Below are 20833 nucleotides of genomic sequence, written 5' to 3' on the forward strand. Positions count from 1 at the left end.
ATCCCCTCCCGTAGGTGAGACCCCCCCCCCACATCCCTCCACAGGGACCCCCTTCCCCCAGATGAGAGCCCCCCTCAAGGACCCCCCCACACTGTCTATAGGGACGCCTTCCCACACTCCCTCTTCCCCTCTGCTGTTTGTGACACCCCCATCTCACACTGTGGAGACCCCTTATCCCCCACCACTGCTGGGGCATTGGGGAGAGAGCCCCCCACGCCGCTCCCTGCAGCACAGCGCCCCCTAGCCCCTCACTGGGGCATCAGGGCCAGCCCTGCCCACTGGGGGAGAGCGCCCCCTGCTGAGAACCCTCCCCCGGCTCCCCCATTCCCCTCCCCCCCCCAGGTTAAGCTGTGTGACTTCGGCTTTGCCCGCATCATCGGCGAGAAGTCGTTCCGGCGCTCGGTGGTGGGCACCCCGGCCTACCTGGCCCCCGAGGTGCTGCTAAACCAGGGCTACAATCGCTCGCTGGACATGTGGTCGGTGGGCGTCATCATGTACGTCAGCCTGAGCGGCACCTTCCCCTTCAACGAGGACGAGGACATCAACGACCAGATCCAGAACGCTGCCTTCATGTACCCGCCCCACCCCTGGCGCCAGATCTCCGCCGGAGGTACCTGCCTTGGGGGGAGGGGGGGGAGGGGGGCTCTTGCTGGGGGGAGGGATAGCTCAGTGGTTTGAGCATTGGCCTGCTAAACCCAGGGTTGTGAGTTCAATCCTTGAGGGGGCCTTTAGGGATCTGGGGCAAAATTTGGGGCTTGGTCCTGCTTCGAGCAGGGGGTTGGACTAGATGACCTCCTGAGGTCCCTTCCGACCCTGATATTCGATGATTTCTATGACCTGCCCCCGGTGTGTGTTCTAGTTGTGTGGGGGGGTGTCTGTTGTCTCCTAGTGGCAGGACCCAGCCACTACAACAGCTGGCTGAGGACTCCCAGCTATGGGGTTTGCACCTCAAGCTCTAATGGGGGGGGGCCCAGACCCCCTGTGAGGGGGCAATACCCCCAGCTGACACCCCCCATCCCTGCAGCACAGCACCGCCAGCAGGAAGGCCTGTGTTGCCGGGGTGCCATAGCCGCTATCCCCACGCCCCGTGGCTTTCCCCAGGGCAGACTCGGGCCCTCCCCGCCCCCGCAGGCTGCTCCATGACTCCCCCACGCTCTCTCCCCCTCCAGCCATCGACCTGATCAATAACTTGCTCCAGGTGAAGATGAGGAAGCGCTACAGCGTGGACAAGTCCCTGAGCCACCCCTGGCTCCAGGTACGTAGGGGTGGCCCAGCCATGGCCCAGCAGCCTGCCCCCAGACCCGGCAGCATCCCCCGGCCCTGCCCGTGTCCCGAGCCATCACCTAGGGGAACGCTCAGGAGGAGTGTCACTGTCGCTATGGAGAGGTGGGGAAACTGAGGCACAGAGAGGGACTGGGACTTGCCCAAAACTTGGGAATGGAACCCAGGAGTCCTGGTGCCCAGCCCCCCCCCCCCCCCGCGCTCTAACCACTAGACCCCACTGCCCTCTTACACAGCTCACAAGCCTGCTGCTGTTGCCCCTGTGCCCAGTATGGTCCTGCAGCCGCTGCCCTTGGTTGCAGCAGCAGAAGGGATTACGGAGCAAGCTGGAGGTGGTGGTTCTGGTGTTGTCCACCGGGGGGCAGCACGGGCACATGCCCCAGCTGGCCCAGTGAAAGGCAGTTCTGGTGCTGTCCAGCAGGAGGCAGCAGTGACACACCTGGTCCCTGTTAACCCCTTACTGCCCCTGCAGGATTACCAGACGTGGCTGGACCTGCGGGAGCTAGAGACCAAGATGGCCGAGCGCTACATCACCCACGAGAGCGACGACGCCCGCTGGGAACAGTTCGCCGCCGACCACACCCTGCCCTACCCCGCCCACCTGCGGGCCCCCCAGGGGCCGCCCCCCGAGGAGGAGGAGGGGGAAGGGGAGCTGCAGGGGCTGACAGAGCGGGTCAGCATTCTGTGAGCCTGGCCCCCCACCCCGTGGCAGAGAGAAGACCCCTCCCCCTGCTCCGGTGGAGGGACAAGTCGGACCCCTGGGGATGGGGGTGAAGGACACCCCTGCCCCTGCTTTGTGCTGTGGGGACGCGGCTCCCCCTGCTGACGCCAGAGCAGACAGGACGGCTCCCTTGCCCCGGCTGGTGCAATGTGAAGAACACCCCCGCCTGCCTACCTGCACGCCCTCCCTTGCCCACGGGGGCCACCCTGGGGACCCTGGGCAGGCGGCCCTAGGGCTGAGGCGAGGCAGGTGGGGGCCCGGAGATGGGCTGGGGGCCCCAGGACATGGCGAGGGGCCTTGGCAGGGAGTGACGCCCGGCACAGCCGCTGAGGTCGCTTGGCGCCCGTCTGGACGGCCCTCGGATCCCGTGGCGCCCAGGCCAGTGGAAGAATGGAATAGAAGAGGTCAGCGGCCTCAGGGAGGGGGCCTGGCAGGTGGGCCCAGGCTCCTGGGGATGTGGGTGGGGGCCTGGCGCCGTGATCAGGGGCTGAGGGCATGAGGGGGTGGAGTTCCAGGTGCATGTCGGGGGCCTAGGGATGGCTGAGGGGTCCCAGCGAGGTAGTTAGGGGGTTGGGGGAGGGTGCAGGACGTGCTAGGCTCCCATGGTTATGAAGTGTGGGGGGTCCCAAGGGCGTGGGGTTGGTGTTAGGGGCCTGAGTTATTAAGGTTTTGGGGGGAATAGGGGCCCCTCTCTGCACCCACTTTCCCTGGTGCATCACTCTGGGGGCAAAAGGGGGTGTCTCCATTTTGGGGAGCACAGAGGGAGCTAAGCCCTCCCCCTCCAGTCTTCAGCGGGGTAGAGGGGAGAAGCGTCTGTCCTCAAACCCCCCTCCTCCCCCGCCCCCAACCCCTGCTGGCTCCAAGTCGTCTTGGCCAGACTGAAGCCACCCTAGGCGGAGCCCTGATGGATCTTGGTGCCCTGCTCCACATGTGGCCGGCATGGCCATGTGCATCCTGGCCTGGGCACACATGTGTTCACGGCGGGGCCAGGGGAAGGGCGAGTAACTGACGAGGCCGATCGAGCTGGGGCTGATCTACGCTGCCCTCCGGTCGATGCTCATTTGGGGACGTGTGTGTATAAATAAATCATGAACAGAACCCACCCAGCCTGCCTTTGAACTGAAATGTACGCGACCCCCTGTGCGGGGTGACGCCGAGTCACGCCCCCCCCCCCCAGCTGGAACGGACGGGGTGGGGGTGATTGCCCCGCACTAGAGCTAAAAGCCCCAGGTATTGCTAGGGGTGACCCTGCCCCACTGTAGGGCACAAGGTGCTGCCTGGCGCAGGGCTGGGGGTCACGCTTGCTGAGGAAGCGCCTCCGAAAGTTTCAGATTTAGCCACGCTCCGAAGTTGTGCTCAGGAGCTATGGTTCTAATCCTGCTTCTCCCGCTGGCTGCGGGCAAGCCCCTTCCCTGCTCTGTGCCTCGGTTTCCCCAGCTGCACAATGGGGATAATGGCACGGACCCAGCTTGGCAAAGTGCTCTGAGCGCTCCGGCGGGAAAGGCCTTGATCCGAGTTACGGGTGGTGGTTTGTTATCTCGTGTGGGGTTTTTTTTAAAGCAGTGGCACTGAAGCTCTACAACCCGACTCCATGGGTCGGGCGGGAAAACAACTGGATCCTTGCGGGTTGGGTCAGCTCTGCTTCCGCCCGGGGGGGCTGGCGTGATGGCAGCTCCATGCCCTGCTCCGGGCGCACTTGGGTAGTGTTTGCTTGTGGCCTAAAACCAGACCTGAGCCGCTCTCTAGCATGGACGCTCGTTGTATCACTTGAAAGTTGGCTTGCGCCTGTAAATTGACCGGCTGCAGCTCAGTTGATAGATACCAGGTTTAAAGTGCTTTTAAGGCATCCAGGTGGAAGAGTGAGCACAGCCTCGTGTCCGCCAAGGGTCTCCCGTTCGCACCCCTGACACAGGCACTTGGGCCAGGAGAAAATCGGTGTGTAGAGCCAGTCTCAGTGGGTATCCGGTCCCGCCTTTGGGGCGACTGGGGCTCCGGGGCATTAAACATGCCCCATGCAGGAGTTGTTGGTGCTCGGCTGCCTGGGTAGCTGAGGTGAAGGGAGGTCCGTTTGGAAGCGCTTGGAGCCCAGGGTCGTGCCCGTGAAGCCGGGGCCGGTGGCTGCTTTGGGAAGCATGGCTGGGATTAGCCCACAGGTGTCGATTTTTTCCCCCTATTCGGATCTCTCCGTGTTACAGCCAGAGAAGAGGTAGAGTTTGTGACCATGGAGGGCAGGCTACTGGGGCTCTCAAATAGTAACAATCCCTGGCACTTTTCAAAGGAGGGGGGTCTTAGTCCCATTTTATGGCTGCGACAACTGAGGCAGTGTGAGGGGATGGGTCATGCCTGTGGCAGGCTGGGAACAGACCCCAGCACTGCCCAATCTGCTCAGCCTCACGAAAAAGCCGCGTGAAAGCACCACGCAGAGCCGCTTTGCTGGAGGGCCCTGGATTGACCCTGGTCCAAAGCTAAACAAGCGCAGTGACAGGAAGGCAAAGCAAATGCCGCGTGAGCCCCGCTAGGCCGCTCTGCAGAGGATCTGAGTCAGTTACAGCCCGCCCAGAGGTGGGTTGGCTCTTTAGCTCAAGCTGTACCAGGTCCTGCTTTTAGCTCAGGAGGGCCCCGGTTCAATCCCCAGGCTGTCAGCTGAGGGTGGTGCCTGGCTCCAAAAAATCAGTCTGTGGGTTTGTCCCCAGGCAGTTCTGCTGTCGCTAGACAGAGCCTAACTTCGCTGTCTCCAGAGCTCTGGTTTCCCCAACCCAAACACCAGATCCCGTCTCTTAGGATACTGTGTAGTGTCCTGAAATAGTGGTAACCCTTTAAATAGTTGGTGAGCCCTCTAGAAGCGCTCACTGTGTTCCAGGTTTTCCCCGAGTAGCCGTGTGGCTAGGTAGCAGGGGCCGGCTAGTCAGGAGCTGCGGTTAGACGGACCCCACTGTGCCCATGCAGGTTCTTCCTTCCAGGTGGAGCTGGGAGCACGGCCTGGCCTGAAGGGTGCCCACCCCTTCCCATTACAAGCCCCCCGTTGGCAGTCCCTTGGCCTTTCCCAGGCACTAGCTGGTTTGGCCTGGAACGGCTCATGCTGGGCATCTGCTGTAGGTTCAGACCTTTTGGGTGGGGGGTGGGGAATTGCACCCAAGACGTCTGAGCCAACTGTGAGACCGAGGTGCGGGAGAATGACTTGTCACTTGCCCGGGTGAAAACTTCTGGCCCCCCTTTCTTTGTGCAGCTCTAACGCTCCTATGGGTTGGAGCTAGGGGGCAGGGGGGTGAGGGTCGCTCTGAGGTCAGAGATGTGCTGGTCCCAGTCCCAAGCTGGTGGCTTTCCCAGTTGAGGTGTTGGTTGACCTTGTATCTAAGGACCAGGAGGCAACTAGTCAAAGGTAGCTTTAAGCCCATCTCCCTTAAAGGGCCATCCCGTCCCCCGACCACTAGGCTTCAGGTTTAGGGAGACGAGGTGAAATATGTGACCCTCCACAACGCCAGAAGGTGTCTTGACTACCACTTGCCCCCACCCCTGCATCTGGGTGGGGAGTGGGGGATCTAGTGGGTTAGAGCAAGGGGGAGCCAGGACTCCTGGGTTGTGTTCTGAGCACTGGGTGGGGAATAGGTTCATGTGGTTAAGCAAAGGAGAGGTAGGGAGGCTTCTATTCCCCAGCTCCTCCACCAACTCATTGTGTGAGCTGAAGCAAATTTCATCCCTGCCCCGTGCCTCAGTTTCCCATCCATAGAATCTGAGGCGAGAGAGTGCGACACCCCTGCATCTGGCAGCTACAGAGTTGGTTGGGAAATCTTTTCCACAAAGGCCAAACCCACCCCTGAACCTGAGCATGGTGTGCTGGGGGGGCAAATGGTCTCCCGGTGAAAACCCAGTGCTAAATAACCATCACTCCTGGTTCTGAGCCATTGGTTGGTTCTGAGAAACTCCGGCTCTCGGCAGTGCAGGGGACCAAATGACTCTGCGTCATGCCAGGAGCCACACTGGAATTGCCGGGCCTGTCTGCATGGTGCCAGGAGACAGCGTTGGGGGCCGTGGGCCGTCCCCTGCACCTGGAGCCATTTCTCAGTTCTCTGCTGCTGTGAATCCCCTGTGGCTGCCAACGTAAACAGGAAACCACTGAGAGCAACTGTCTGGGTGGGGGCCTTGGTACACCCGGGAGCCAGCGCGCCCTGGCACCAGGCCAGTGTAGCCCCCAGGGACCCTGCCAGAGATAAGGGCAGGGGAGCACGGCGTTCCCAGGCCTGCAGTCGTGACCAGTGGGTGGCAGACGGTCACTGGGGGTGCACAGACTGGGCTGGTTCCTGGCTGCGCAGCCGGCATGACTCACTCCTGGCTGACATGTGAATCATAGAATCATAGCATGTCAGGGTTAGAAGAGACCTCAGGAGGTATCTAGTCCAACCTCCTCCTCAAAGCAGGGCTAACCCCAATTAAATCATCCCAGTCAGGGCTTTGTCAAGCCTGACCTTAAAAACCTCAAAGGAAGGAGATTCCACCACCTCCCTAGGTAACCCATTCCAGTGCGTCACCACCCTCCTAGTGAAATAGATTTTTCCTAATATCCAACCTAAACCTCCCCCACTGCAACTTGAGACTATTGCTCCTCGTTCTGTCATCTGCCACCACTGAGAACAGTCTAGACTCATCCACTTTGGAACCCCCTTTCAGGTAGTTGAAAGCAGCTATCAAATCCCCCCTCATTCTTCTCTTCTGCAGACTAAATAATCCCAGTTCCCTCAGCCTCTCCTCATAAGTCATGTGCTCCAGGCCCTCCAATGTTTCCACATCCTTCTTGTAGTGTGGGGCCCAAAACTGGACACAATACTCCAGATGCAGCCTCACCAATGTCGAATAGAGGGGAACGATCACGTCCCTCGATCTGCTCGCTATGCCCCTACTTATACACCCCAAAATACCATTGGCCTTCTTGGCAACAAGGGCACACTGTTGACTCATATCCAGCTTCTCGTCCACTGTCACCCCTAGGTCCTTTTCCGCAGAACTGCTGCCGAGCCATTCGGTCCCTAGTCTGTAGCGGGCCATGGGATTCTTCCGTCCTAAGTGCAGGACTCTGCACTTGTCCTTGTTGAACCTCATCAGATTTCTTTCGGCCCAATCCTCTAATTCAGTGGCCCACAGTCTTTCTGTGGGAATAGCATATTCCTATTCCCAGAAGACTGTGGCGGGTGCCAGACATTTCGCTGCTGAGAAGCAGCAATTGCGCCCACGGGCACCGCGTTGGGGACCCCTGCTCTCATTTGTCTAGGTCCCTCTGTATCCTATCCCTACCCTCCAGCGTATCTACCCCTGCTCCCAGTTTAGTGTCATCTGCAAACTTGCTGAGGGTGCAATCCACGCCATCCTCCAGATCGTTAATGAAGATATTGAACAAAACCGGCCTTTGGGGCACTCTGCTTGATACCGGCTGCCAGCTAGACATGGAGCCACTGATCACTACCCATTGAGCCCGACAATCTAGCCAGCTTTCTATCCACCTTATCGTCCATTCATCCAGCCCATACTTTTTTAACTTGCTGGCAAGAATCCTGTGGGAGATGGTGTCAAAAGCTTTGCTAAAGTCAAGCAATAACTACTGCTTTCCTCTCATCCACAGAGCCCGTTATCTCGTCATAGAAGGCAATTAGGTTAGTCAGGCATGACTTGCCCTTGGTGAACCGTCAGTTTGGGGGGTTTCTAGCAGCTCGTGTCTTTCAGGGCATCCTCCGGCCGCCCCTCCACGCACTATCTGGCCTGTCCGTCTGGGGCTGCTGAGGGCGGCTAGTTTAGTACATGAACGGTACAGGGGTACTAACCCTGGGCTTGTATTTATCCAGCACCTCTCAGCTGGCAGGAGCGCAGCGCCCGGTACAGGCGATCCATGGAGGGGCTGCAGCCATGGCTGAATTGCAGCCACTTCTGGGCTGGGATGGGGTGCGGACGGCAAACGCAGCCATTTGGGGCGCTGTCTCCCCCGCCCCAACCCAAGCACCACAAATCCTCCCCTCCCCTCCCCTCCCTCCGCTCACCAACAGCCCCTCGCTTTTCCCTGTAGCTCCTCCCCCGCCCAGCTCCCCTCCCCCTCCATTTGCTTCAGTCTGGTCTGAGTGCTGGGGGGGACCTTATTCTCTCGGAGGCAGTGCTGACCCCATACCCCGGTGTGGTGCTACAGGGCGCCCTCAGTGCTGCCGGGAGTGGGGCGGGGGGCTCGGCAGGGGGTGCCGTGCTGCAGGAAGTGCTGTCCTAGCATAGGTCCCCACCCGGGCCCTTTTCCTGGGGGTATCAGGCCGAACCCTGGCCCAACTCCCGCAATACCGCCTGCCCCCCCCATGCCCTCCACCACTCTGATTCGGGGGGCACCGATTGCTCCCAAGGGGGCTGTGCTCAGCGTCCGCTCCCAGGTGCAGGGAACCAGGCCAGGTACTTCCCGGGCCCCGAGCCACTCACGGCCCTCAAGTGCTTTTGCTTTATTTGCCTTCACATTTTTGGCAGCTTGGTCTGGGCTCTCCACAGCCTGGCCCTGCCCTCCCCTCCCTAGTTCTCCCCCCACCACCCACAATGCTCCATGGCCTGCCCCCCCTGCCCCGGCCGCCTTTCTGATATACAAGAATTAGAGATCCCAGCCCCAGGCAATGCTCCTGCTTGTCCCTGGGCAGGGGAAAGATGTTTTGGGCCTTTGAATTATGACCCCCGCCTGCACAACCACCTACCACCCACCCACCATCCATCCACCTACCACCCACTGTCCATCCACTGTCCATCCACCCACCATCCATTCACCTACCACCCACTGTCCATACACCTACCACCCCGTCTGTCCATCCACTGTCCATTCCCCACCATCCTTTCACCTACCACCCTGTCCATCCACCCACCCACTATCCATCCACCTACCACCCACTGTCCAGCTACCCACCATCCATCTACCTACCAGCCACTGTCCATCCACCTACCACCCCGTCCATCCATCCCCCCACCCACCATCCATCCACCTACCACCCACTGTCCATCTACCCAACATCTTTCCACCCACCCACATATCTCCCATTGATGGATCCAGCCAGCCATCTACCCCCTGCCACTCATTCAGCCATGCCCCTATCCATTTAGCCACCCCCACCCCTCCGCCCATCCTGCAACGGGGACACCATTTCACCGCGCTGTGACAGGGCCCTCATTTACCCCCAGAAGAGAAGGTGAAGTGGCCATATCCCCCATGGGTGCGTGGCATTAGGGGACTGTGTGCAGCAGCCGTGCAAGGCAGCTGTGCGGTGGTCATGCCTGGTGTTGAGTGCCTGGGCACAATGGCCGTGCACGGTGCGAGGTGGCCGTGCGTGGCATTGGGCGAGTGTGCACAGCGGCTGTGTGTGACGATAGGCGAGTGCGAGCGGCAGTCGTGTGTGTGTGTGTGTGTGTACACTGCCCGTGCTGGCATGGTGTGGGAACGGGGGCACTGAGCCGTTGGCGATGGCAGCCCCAGCCCCGGGTGCTGCGTCTGGGAACGTCAGCAATGTTTCCCTCTTGCCAAGAACAGGTGGGCTGGGCAGTGCTTGCCTGCCAGCCCTGATCGCCCCCCGCAGGGACCTCAGACTTCCGCCTGCCCCAGGGGCAGACGGGCCCAGGGCTGGGCCACCCCCCCAGCCAGCCCTTGGAAACCCCCTTTCCAGTGTGTGTGTGAAATCCCGGCCCGTGCTTCTTAGAAATCGGTAGTGCAGGGGTCGGGGCGGGCAAGGGCGCTGGCTGGCGAATGGCAGTGCAGCAGGCAGAGATGCCAGCCATTCATACGCCAGCTGAGGTAGCGGGGGTGGCGGGCGTGGGGGAAGCCTTTGAAGATGCAAAGGAGCCAAGATCTCAGGACGCATCTGTGCCCCTGAGCTGCACCGGTGCCAGCATCCCCCCAGGCTGGGGGCTTCCACTCAGCTCTCCAGAGACCTTCCCTGGCGGCTTGGTATGTTGCTGTCCCCCACTTCCCCCTGCTCTTGAGATCAGTTCCTGGGGAGGGGAAGGGAAAGGCTGGGGCAGGTGGCTGTACAGGACCCCTTCCCCCCGCCCCAAACCATGCATGCTGCCTAAGGGGCAGGGGTCTGGGTGGGGCAGACATGGGGGATTGCCTGGTGGAGCAGGGGAGGGAGTGGAGGGGGGGGGCGGTGAACAGTGAACCCCTCCCTGCCAAATGCCCCCTCCCCCAGGGCCCCACAAGTAAATAAACTGCAGGGGGTGCAAATTGGGGAGGGGGGGTCTGAGTGGGAGATGAGGGCACATGTGTTATACCGGGGGTGGAGGATGGGAGGGTAAATAGAGGTAGGGGTTGCTACAATCACCCCCCCCGCAGCTGTCTTGGGGCCACAGAGGTGGTTCCCCAACTCACACAGACATAGGGGGCAGAGGCTGAGCCGAGCCAGCTGTTTGCCCCCCAACTTCTCCCAGAACCGGCACCAAGCCCACCCCATCCTCCTCCCAGGGCCCTGCCCCTTTCCAGATGCCAGCATGCCCTTTACACGCACAACCCTCACAGCACATGCGTCCCCCACAGTACACAGGCTCCCTCCCCCACATCATTGTTACACGCCATCCCCTGTGACAGACACACCACGTTTCACACCCAGTCCCCGTGCAGCTCCAACACCCACAGCCATGCAACCCTGCCACACGCACTGGGGAGGCTGCTCAGCCAGAGATCCCCAACCACTGGACAAGGGTAGGTTGGAACCATTATCCCCTGTGCTGCGGATGGGGAAACTGAGGCACCGAGCGGGGAAGTGACTTGGCTAAGGGCAGCGGCAAAGCCAGGAATAGAACCCAGGCAATCTGACTCATAACCCCCCCACGGCAAACATTTTCCCTTCCCAGGAACAGAACCCAGCTCCCACCACCACCCCCGCTCTGACCTCTAGACCCCAATTCCCTCCAGGAGCTGAGGACAGAACCCAGGCATCCTGATTCACAATTCCTCCCCCAACCCTAGTCCCCTCCCTGAGCCAGGAACAGAACCCAGGAGTCCTGATTCCCCAGCCCCCCCTGCTCTAACCCCTAGACCCCACTCCCCTCCCTGAGCTGAGGCTAGAACTCAGGATACCTGGCTCCCAGGCCAGTGCATTGTCTGTTGGACCGCCCTGCTTCACACAGATACCCCCCGGTCCCCATAAAACCTGCCAGCAGCATGTGCCACCCTGGCCCCCCATTGGGGACAGTGCTCCCTAGTGCACACAGCGCCCCCCAGAGGCTGCCAGCCACAATTCTGCTCCCGCTGAGGGAGATCCCCCACTCGCTGTGCGGCAGGATGGGGCTCCCTCCCCCACAGCCGCACGGCCAGCTGCCACGTGCGCCGTTCACCGCGTGGGGCACGTGTTCCGTGCTCGGGCTGCCAAGGCAGAAAGCCGGGCCCCAGGGAAGTGTCATGGGCTGGGAAAGGAGATGGTCGCACCGCAGCCTGCCTCGGCCGCCCTTAAAGAGCCAGGGCCTGCGTGCTGGAAGCCGGGTGTGTGCGGGGTGGGGGCGAGGTTGTGCAGTGGCCCGTTGGCGACATGCACGGGCATGCTGAAGTGGGAGGCCTTGGGAACGCCAGAGGCACGTGGGCTGTTGAGGTCCTGGGCCAGGGTTTGTTGTGTTCAGTGTCGGCTGATGGGCTCGTCCCACGACAGCCAGTGGACAAAACCCTTGGGAGAGCTTTTAAAAAAAGATAGTTACGTATTTGTATCACAGTAGCATGTACAAGCCCCAGTCATGGCCCAGGCCCCCATGGCGCTAGGAGCTGTACATTTGTATTGCTATTAGGTATATGACAGTAGTGCTTAGAAGCCCCGGTCATCTGCTAGGCCCCCCCCACCCCATGGCACTAGGAGCTGTACATTTGTATTGCTATTAGGTGTATTATGGTAGCGCTTAGACGCCCCAGTCATGGCCCAGGCCCCCATGGCACTAGGAGCTGTACATTCGTATTGCTATTAGGTGCATTATGGTAGCGCGTAGACACCCTGGTCATGTGCTAGACCCCCCCCCATGTCACTAGGTGCCATAATTTGTATTGCTCTTAGGTGTATTACAGTAGCGCCCAGGGGCTGCAGTGTGCTAGGCGCTGTACAAGCAGAGAACAATGATCTTGTGTTTTCTCACCTGTCTGCTCGTTGGTTCCCCCCACCATGTGTGAGAATGACCGTGAGGCCGGCTCCCTCTCATGAATCGCGAAGAATGCGGACTCAGTGCATGTGCGTGTGCATCCCACATATGTCCTGCCAGGAGTGGTAGATACGCTGCAGGGCAGGGACAGGATACAGAGGGACCTAGACGAATTAGAGGATTGGGCCAAAAGAAATCTGATGAGGTTCAACAAGGACAAGTGCAGAGTCCTGCACTTAGGAGGGAAGAATCCCATGCACTGCTACAGACTAGGGACCAAATGGCTAGGCAGCAGTTCTGCAGAAAAGGACCAAGGGCAGAGGTGGGCAAACTACGGCCCGTGGGCCACATCCAGCCTGCAGGACCCTCCTGCCCGGCCCCTGAGCTCCTGGCCCGGGAGGCTAGCCCCCAGCCCCTCCCCTGGTGTTCCCTCTCCCGCACGGCCTCAATGCACTGCACCGCCGGGCCCAGGCTCTGGGCGGCCGGGCAGGGCAGTTGCAGAGCCGTGGCCTGAGCCGGTGCTCTGGGTGGCACGGATGTACCGCTGCCAGCTATCGGTGTGCCAGGCAGCGCGGTAAGGGGGCGGGAGGGTTGGATAGAGGACAGGGGAGTTCGGGGGTGTGGTTAGGGGTGTGGAGAGGGATCAGGGTGGTCAGAGGGCAGGGAACAGGGGGGTTGGATGGGGCAGGGGTCCCTGGGGGGCAGTCAGGAATGAGAGGGGGGGTTGGATGGGGTGGCAGGGGGCAGTCAGGGGTAGGAGGTCCTGGGACAGGGAGCAGGGGGTGGTGGATAGGGTAGGAGTCTCGGGGGGCAGGGAACAGGGGGGTTGCATGGTGCAGAAGTCCTGGGGGAGCCGGCAGGGGGCAAGAAGCAGGGGGGTGTGTGGATAGGAGGTGGGGGCCAGGCCACGCCTGACTGTCTGGGGAGACGCAGCCTCCCCTAATGTTCCCTCCATACAATTTTGGAAACCCGAGGTGGCCCTCAGGCCAAAAAGTTTGCCTGCCCCTGATCTAGGGGTTACAGTGGCCGAGAAGCTGGATATGAGTCACCAGTGTGCCCTTGTTGCCAAGAAGGCCAATGGCATTTTGGGATGTATAATTAGGGGCATTGCCAGCAGATCGAGGGACATGATTGTTCCCCTCTATCCACCATTGGTGAGGCCTCATCTGGAGTACTGTGTCCAGTTTTGGGCCCCACACTACAAGAAGGATGTGGAAAAATTGGAAAGAGTCCAGCGGAGGGCAACAGAAATGATGAGGGGACTGGAACACATGACTTATGAGAAGAGGCTGAGGGAACTGGGGTTATTTAGTCTGCAGAAGAGAAGAGTGAGGGGGGATTTGATAGCTGCTTTCAACGACCTGAAGGGGGGCTCCAAAGAGGATGGAGCTCAGCTGTTCTCAGTGGTGGCAGATGACAGAACAAGGAGCAATGGTCTCAAGTTGCAGGGGGGGAGGTCTAGGTTGGATATTAGGAAACAGTATTTCACTAGGAGGGTGGTGAAGCCCTGGAACGGGTTCCCTAGGGAGGTGGTGTCGCTTCTGTACCCGCCTGCCCCACATCAGTTAATTTTCTGTTCCCAGCCCTAACTTCTGCCCCAGCCCATCTCAGTTCTTCCTCCCAGCCCCACATCTGTCCCTTGTCCCCCAGACCCATGTCAATTCTGCCCCCTCGCCCCTCAGACCCACGTCAATTCTGCCCTCAATCCCACTTCTGCCCCTTGCCCCTCAGACCCATGTCAATTCTGCCCCCAACCCCACTTCTGCCCCTTGTCCACAGGCCTATGTCAATTCTGCCCCCTAGCCCCACATCTTCCCCTTGCCCCAAGACCCACCTCAATTCTGCCCCCCAGACCCATGTATAATTCTGCCTCTCCAGCCCCACATCTGTACCCAGCCGCACCTCTGCTCCTTCTACAACTGTGGATGCTGTTCCCCGCCCCGGGCCTGTGGGGAAGGGCAGCTCCAGCAGGGCCACCTTACTGCAGAGATGGCAGGGGAAGGGGGGAGCGGGGCCACCCACAGACTCCTCTCCTCCCTCCCCTCCCCCCAAAATCCTGTAGGTATGTGCCGGGGGGGGGAGGGGAGGAGCCTCTGCCGGCCTTCTGCAACTCTGATTGGCTGCTCTCCCCCCAAGCAAGTGGGAAAGGACAGCCAGTCAGCTGGTGTGTGTGTGCTGCCCCCTGCTGGCGGGGACGAGCCCTGCTCCCTGTGCAGGGGGCGCGTGTGCTCTGAAGACACAGCTGATTCGGGGGCTTGGGGAAGTTCCTCACTGCTACTAAGCCCCCCTCTCTCTTTGCAGCGCCCCCCCTCCCCCGCAGCACCATGCTGAATGCCAGCGCCCCCTGCCCGTCCAACGCCTCGCGCTGCGGGGTGGATTTCCAGGCTGGCCAGGAGCTGGTGGTCTCTCTCTACGGTGCCGTCTTCCTGCTGGGCCTGGCCACCAACGCGCTGACCCTGTGGCCCATCGCGCAGCAGGTGCGGCTGGGCAACGTGCTGGCCGTCTACCTGCTGGGCCTGGCCGCCTCCGACGTACTCTATCTGCTCACCCTGCCGCTGTGGATGCTCTACGTGTGGCGTGGGCACCGGTGGACCCTGAGCAGCCTGGCCTGCCACGCCGCCGGCTTCGTCTTCTACTCCAACATGTACGTCAGCGTCCTGCTCCTCTGCCTCATCTCCCTGGAGCGCTACCTGGCCGTGGCGCACCCTCTCCGCTCCCTGGGGCTGCGGAGCCGCCGTTCGGCCGCCGTCGCCAGCGCCGTGGTGGCCCTGCTGGTTTTCACCTTCCACACGGGCATCGCCCTGCGCTCCCCGGAGCCGGCCAACGCCTCCTGCTACGACAGCTACCCGCTGCAGCCCGGCGTGGCCAGGTTCAACTACTTCCGGGTGGCTGGCGGCTTCGCGCTGCCCTTGCTGGTCCTGGGGGTCTCCTACCTCAAGATCTTCCAGGGGGTGCGGGCCAGCAACACCCTGCTGGACTGGCAGAAGGCCAAGGTGAAGCGTCTCTCGATGGGCGTCATCGCCATCTTCCTGCTCTGCTTCGCCCCCTACCACCTGCTGCTGCTGCTGCGGACAGTGGCCTCCGCAGTGCTAGATGGCTGCTCCCTCTGCTCCTTCGAGCAGCAGCTCCATCTGCCCTTCTCCCTGGCCCTGGCCCTGTCCAGCCTCAACAGCGCCCTGGACCCCGTCCTCTACGCCCTGGTGAGCGACAGCATCAAGGGGGACCTACGGAAGGTGTTCGGCTGCGTGGCACGTGCCCCGGCATCCGGAACAATCACCTCTCTGGCCTTGTGACCGGGGCTGGCATGGCACCGACCGAGGGAAACTGGATCGGGGATGTCCGATGGCACCAGAAGGGGGAGCTACGTGCTTAGGAACATCGGCCTCGCCCATGGGAGAAAGCCCGCAGCGCCATGCCCGATGGCACCAAGAGACGCAGCTGGATCCATGGGCGGATGCCAAAGACTGGAGGGGTGGGGTCTGGGGCCCAGCAATGGCTAAGGGGGTGGATTAGGTGGCTTGCCAATGAGGCTGCATAGACGGGGGCATTGTGGGAAGGGGACAGCCCTGCCTGGGAGCTTGCGCTCAGCGGCCGAGCGGTCGCTCTGTCGCTGGGATCCCAGGCACGGCATGGGGTTTGTGGGGAGCGAGGAACTGAGAACTCTGCCGAGAACAGGGTACAGGACAGGAGGTGCTCCAAAGAGGGCAAAGGATTATTTAGCAGGAGCAACGAGGGGCAATAAAGACAGGGCGGGTACAGGAGGATGTGATTCCCTAACAGCGAGGCTGGGGTATCCTCTCTGCCGGGGATGGAGCCCATCTCATCGGGGGCTTAAATTGAGGGGCCCATGATGTTGAGAAGAGGGCGTCTCCCCCCAGCAAGGGATAAACGGGTAACAATCCCTCGTTCACTGTCCCAGCACTAAAGTGTGGTCTGGGGCTGGACATCAAGTTTTGTAGGTGACTTTCACTGCAACAACCACTGATGAGCATCCTTTAAACCTTTTCTTACAAGGACCCTGAAAAAGACGGGAAAACAGTCCAAGTCCTAAAGGAGGCTTCTCTTTTAACGAGGTCTCAGTGTCTGTAGCAATAGAAGGTTGTTATAGGTAACAGCCTCTGTTTGACAGTCTATTAAATAACATGAAAAGGGGGATGAACTATTCTTATTTGGGGGGGGGTGGGAAATACAAGGGATTTCTGATGGTCTGAAGCCGCTGGTGGAGTCCGATTCTGCCTCCTTTGAGACAAACACCCATGAAAGGGGAGGGAAAAGAACAACCAAGACAGGAAACGCCAAGTCTGTCGCTGGTGCCATCTCTCTCCTGCAGCCTCCTTGCTGGAGAAACACAGGCCCAGCCCATGGGCTGATCAGCCGCTCTGAGACCTGGCAAATTTGTAGCAGCGTTGGGGCTGTTTAGGGCCCTGCTTTCCGCGGCCTCTTTGGTCGCAGGCTTGCAAAAGCTAGAGTTGCATTGGGTGGTGGAGCCGGACGCTGATCAGACAGCTGGCAAAAGGAGGGAGGAGGAAAGAGGGCAAGGAAACTGACACATGGGGGGTGGTGGTGGGAGGGGGCAGCAGGGAGCAAGTCTCCGGCCCCTGGTGTGCCGGGTTTGGCCAAAGCAGCTGGAGAATGATGAATTCACACTGGAGCAGGTGCAGAGAAAGGCTGCTAGGCTGATCATCATGGCTCAGCGTGCTGATCTCATCAGAGGAGTCTGACAGAGCGGGGCTTGTTTCGTCTAAACCCCAGGCTGCGGGGTGGGGGTGGGGGGGTCCGATTGCCAGGGCGGGGTGTCCCTGGGGAGGGAGAAAAGCTAGTGAAGCTAAGGAGAATGTTGGCACCAAATGGGGAGAAACTGATCAGCTCAGGCTGGTTTTTCTCAGGAGAGGAGGGAGGGTCGGGGGCAGTCTCCCAACTGGAGCCGCGGCAGGACAGACAACCATCATCCGCAAAATCGCAAAACCATCCGGGGTCCTCTCTTTGGCCAGGTCTGTTCAGGAGGGCTGCCAGGACCAAGGTAAGAAAGGCCCAGTGGTGCCCGGGACATGGTGGAGGTGGCAGCTGTGATATAAACATGCTCTGCGCCAGGCTGGCAAATCTCTCTGGCCAACTGACGCGCATCCTGGTGACTTCAGACATTTCCTCCCATTTCTAGACTCTTTCAGCCCGTTGCCATGCCGACCCCTGACATTCCCAGGGGCCCTGCAGCCCCCTTAGCCACACATCTTTTAACTTCAACGATCCACCCCGGATCTGCCCATTTGTCGCCAGCTTTTCGGACTCAGTTCCCGGATCAGGCTGACAATCCAGGCGTCTTGACAGTGGGCCCTGGAACGCTGGCCGATGGGACTGCCTCAGCTGCGTATGCCGGCGCTGAGATGCTGCTCACGGCACTCTGGGCCATACAGACTGCAGGGTGAGTGCCCAGCTGATGAATAAAGACCAAGATCCTGAGCCTTGTCCTTTCTACTCACCCATGGGACCCACTAGGAGATTCCCCCTCACCACACACACGTCAGATCCATGAACAAACTCTGTCAGGTCCAAGACACAGGAAAGATTTGGATCCACCGGGACGCGAGGGGACGGAAGTGTGGGGAGCCGCAGGGTTTGCCTGGCTATGAAATTGGTTTCAGGTGGTGTCGGTGCCCCCCGGGTTGTTATTGACGTGAGCTAGGGGAGATCAATGGGCCCCAGACCAGGGTCGCATCGGGCCCTGTAGCACTGGGCACTGCATAGGCCCAGAATGAAAACACGGTTCCATGCCCTGAAAGGTTCACAGGGCATGTCTGTGAGTCGCAGGTGTAATTTCTGGCTGGAGGAGGCATACTGAGCAAGCTGGCCCACTAAAAAACCCCATGGTGTTGTCGTGGCTTCCCGGGCGGTGGGATAGGCAAGTACAATCCTGGCCGAGATGCTAGCTGTGTATTTCAGCAGCTCCCGCTCCCGCCGCAGTGGCCAACCTGCTATTTTTAGCGCCCTAACTCAAGCAGCACTTGCGTATGTCTGCTCCTCCCAGCTCCAGTGTGAATGTACACCCCCTCCCGTGATGGACTAGGGACCGGTGACGGTGTTCCCGTCCCAGGAAAATAGTCAAGGTTCTGGGAAATTTCCCCGTCTCGAACGGAGATGGAGAGTCCAAATCTCGAAAACCTTCGGGACATGAACAGTCAACGTTGGTTTGGGTTCAGGTCGCTGGAAACATTTTGTTTTTGAACTTCCTTCATTTCGGTTGAAACGACAATTAGCCTCAATCGCTGCCGGAAAAGGCCTTTCAAGCCAGGAAACTGCAATGTGCCACTCAGACGACAGCAAGATGGGACATTTTGACAATTTTATAAACTTTTTTCCACCTTTTCAAGTCAAGAAATTCCCCAGAATCGACCCGGCCCTGCAAACAGTTCTGGTTTTTGATTAATCGAATTTTTTGGATGGGAAAAGTCTCATTGAAAATTCCCTGACTTATCAACAGGTCTGGGACATGCCTACACCGTGCTGACGTATCACATGCACTGACTCCTACGGAGCATCCCCCTCTAGTGGCAAGGTGCCTGCTTGCGGTTTGTGACTTGGCTACAGGTTACGGAGTGAATACAGCAGCTTCTTTGGATTATGCTCTTCGAGCCAGGGATCTGTTCCCAGGGAGAGTCAGCACACACCACCGCTTGTCCGTCTGCCTCACCCTTGCTAGGCGCACAGTCTCCTTGGCCCCTTCAGCCCTCGGGGGCCTGCTGGGCTGGTCGTTTTGAAGCTGGACACGGCTGTCTTACTAGAAACTGCTCAAGGCTTTGTTTAAATCAGGCTGCTAGCTGGGTCTAGCTGTACTTGTGCAAACCCCTCGTGCAGATGGGCTGCAATGGTGTAAGCCGTGACTCACACCAGCATGGACAAGTCTGATTCTGCTGTTCTTGGTCTGGAAAGTTTCTGGGAGGGGAGTGGGGTCTAGTGGTTAGAGGGGGGGGGCTGGGAGCCGGGACTCCTGGCTTCTTTCCCCAGCTCTGGGAAGGGAGTGGGGTCTAGTGGCTAGAGCGGGGAGGCCGGGAGTCAGAACTCCTGGGTTCTGTTCCCCCCTCCCAGCTTGGGGAAGGGAGCGGGGTCTAGTGAATAGAGCAGCTGGGGGTGGGAGGGTCTGGGAGTCAGGACTCCTGGGTTCCCTTTCCAGCCCTGCCTGTCTTTATTAAAAGTGCCCAATTAACGAGGCCTTTCCCCACCATGTGTCTGTGCTGTCATGACGCATTCTGGCCCCCAGAGGGGGGTATCGGCTTCTTCTACAGATGCATGAACTCAAACCCTTTCTCCTTTGCTAGTGCTGTGGGGTGACTGGACTGGGGGGCAGGCCAGGGTCACTGGTGGGGCAGGCCATGGTTTGGGGGCTTGGGCCTGTGATGCCGGCACCCTTCCCCAGCACTAAATCCCCCTTAGAAGTTAACTGGGGGGGCAGGGCAGCGTTTTGACCTAAGGACACTGATCCTGTTAATCCCCCACCCCAGGCCCTAATCCTATTGGAGCTCGTTAAATCGCCCTGGCCCCTTCCCGTCTGCACTGGCTCTGGCAGCTGCAGCCTGGGGAAGGGGCAGCCTTCCTGGCCCCATGCCCCCTGCCACTCTGCCCTCCCTGGAGCCCTCCCACCATCCCTGCTACCCGTCCTGTTATTAGCATGGCCATTTTCACCGTTGTTATCCTCCGCCAAAGAGAAGGTAACTTGATCCCAGTCTACCAGGGGACAAATATTTAATCCTGGGCTCTTCAGTCTAGCAGGGAAAGGTCTAATGTGATCCAGGGGCTAGGAATTGAAGAGGGACAAATTCGGACTGGAAATAAAGGGGTAAATTTTCAACAGTGCAAGTATTTCACCCCGGAGCAATTTCCCCAGAGTGGTGATGGATTCTCCAGCCCTGGTCACTTTCAACTCAAGATGTGATGTTTTATTAAGATCTCGAATTCATTCAGGGCAGTTCTCTGGCCTGTGCGCTCCAGGGGGCTGGAGGAAATGGTCTCTGCATCCATGGCTCTCTGGATGAACCCCGTGACTATGATCAGCGGGGGGTCTCTTCTGGCTCTACGCCGTGAATCGCTGTGCTTGTGATGGGCACTTACCACGCCCGCCATCCTCCCCATCCCGGTTGCGTGGAGTCCAGCCTTGCCTGGCGGGCAAAGCAGACCCCTCCTCTGCACAGACACGTTTCACTCCACGACCAAAGCTGGTTGTGACCCATGTGCTGGATTTCACAGTTCGAACGAGGATGGTAGACGCTGTTCCGGGATAAAGCGTATGCCTCCACTGGGGTTCTGTGGGGGGTGAGATGTGGGAGGGCGTGCTGCATAAGTGTGTGTGTGGGGGACGCTGGCATGTTGTGGGCTTGTTAGGGGTTCTTGTTGGCAGCAGCAGGAATAGTGGGCCCTGGGGGATTTGCAGGGATATGGGGAGACCTGGAGGGGCGCTGCAGGTATTTGGGGGTATCAGGGATAGCAGGGGATAGGAAGTATTGGGAGGAGGGGTGAATGGTGGGGGGGCTGCAATGGGAGCATGGCAGAGATAGGTAGGGGTGGGGGAGGAGGGCGAGCATTATGGAGCAGAGGGATTGAGGAGACTGCCTTGGGGGAGGAAGCCATAAATGGGGGGCAGTGTGCATTGGGGAGGGGCTAAATGGGCAGGTGCACAGGATGCATTGGGGAGGAGTTGAATGGGGTGCCTTGGGGAGGGGGTGGAGGAGTGTG

The 20833-nt window shown here is 59.8% G+C and overlaps 2 protein-coding genes across 5 annotated transcripts in view; both read left to right on the forward strand.

Annotated features, from left to right (window-relative positions):
- Positions 1-2071, forward strand: part of PRKD2 (protein kinase D2) — a 30839-nt gene extending 28768 nt beyond the window's left edge. For both annotated transcript variants that reach the window (XM_073321462.2, XM_073321463.2), the window contains 3 exons: positions 343-610; positions 1170-1255; positions 1754-2071. In XM_073321462.2, the coding sequence (XP_073177563.1) occupies positions 343-610; positions 1170-1255; positions 1754-1969 (570 nt within the window). In that variant the 3' untranslated portion in view covers positions 1970-2071. The remainder of the gene's footprint in view (positions 1-342; positions 611-1169; positions 1256-1753) is intronic.
- On the forward strand, positions 2046-16259 carry LOC140901960 (putative G-protein coupled receptor 132). 3 transcript variants are annotated; one of them, XM_073321464.1, is made up of 2 exons: positions 2046-2436; positions 14414-16259. In XM_073321464.1, exons 1-2 carry the CDS (start codon positions 2046-2048, stop codon positions 15403-15405), a joined length of 1383 nt encoding a protein of 460 aa, XP_073177565.1. In that variant the 3' UTR covers positions 15406-16259. The 3 variants fall into 3 exon arrangements, with proteins under 3 accessions (XP_073177565.1, XP_073177566.1, XP_073177567.1); XM_073321465.1 differs by having other exon boundaries at positions 2046-2406; XM_073321466.1 differs by lacking the exon at positions 2046-2436 and adding an exon at positions 9775-9944.
- The last annotated feature ends 4574 nt before the right edge of the window (positions 16260-20833 follow it).

The sequence above is a fragment of the Lepidochelys kempii genome, chromosome 23 (assembly GCF_965140285.1).
Source record: "Lepidochelys kempii isolate rLepKem1 chromosome 23, rLepKem1.hap1, whole genome shotgun sequence".
In the NCBI taxonomy this organism is placed as follows: domain Eukaryota; kingdom Metazoa; phylum Chordata; order Testudines; family Cheloniidae; genus Lepidochelys; species Lepidochelys kempii.

Excerpts from the sequence above, each read along its gene's own strand:
- LOC140901960 (XM_073321464.1), top strand. The coding sequence starts at position 2,046 with ATGGGGGTGAAGGACACCCCTGCCCCTGCTTTGTGCTGTGGGGACGCG. Across the intron at positions 2,437-14,413 it reads TCAGGGAGGGGGCCTGGCAG|CGCCCCCCCTCCCCCGCAGC; the intron begins GTGGGCCCAGGC and ends CTCTCTTTGCAG.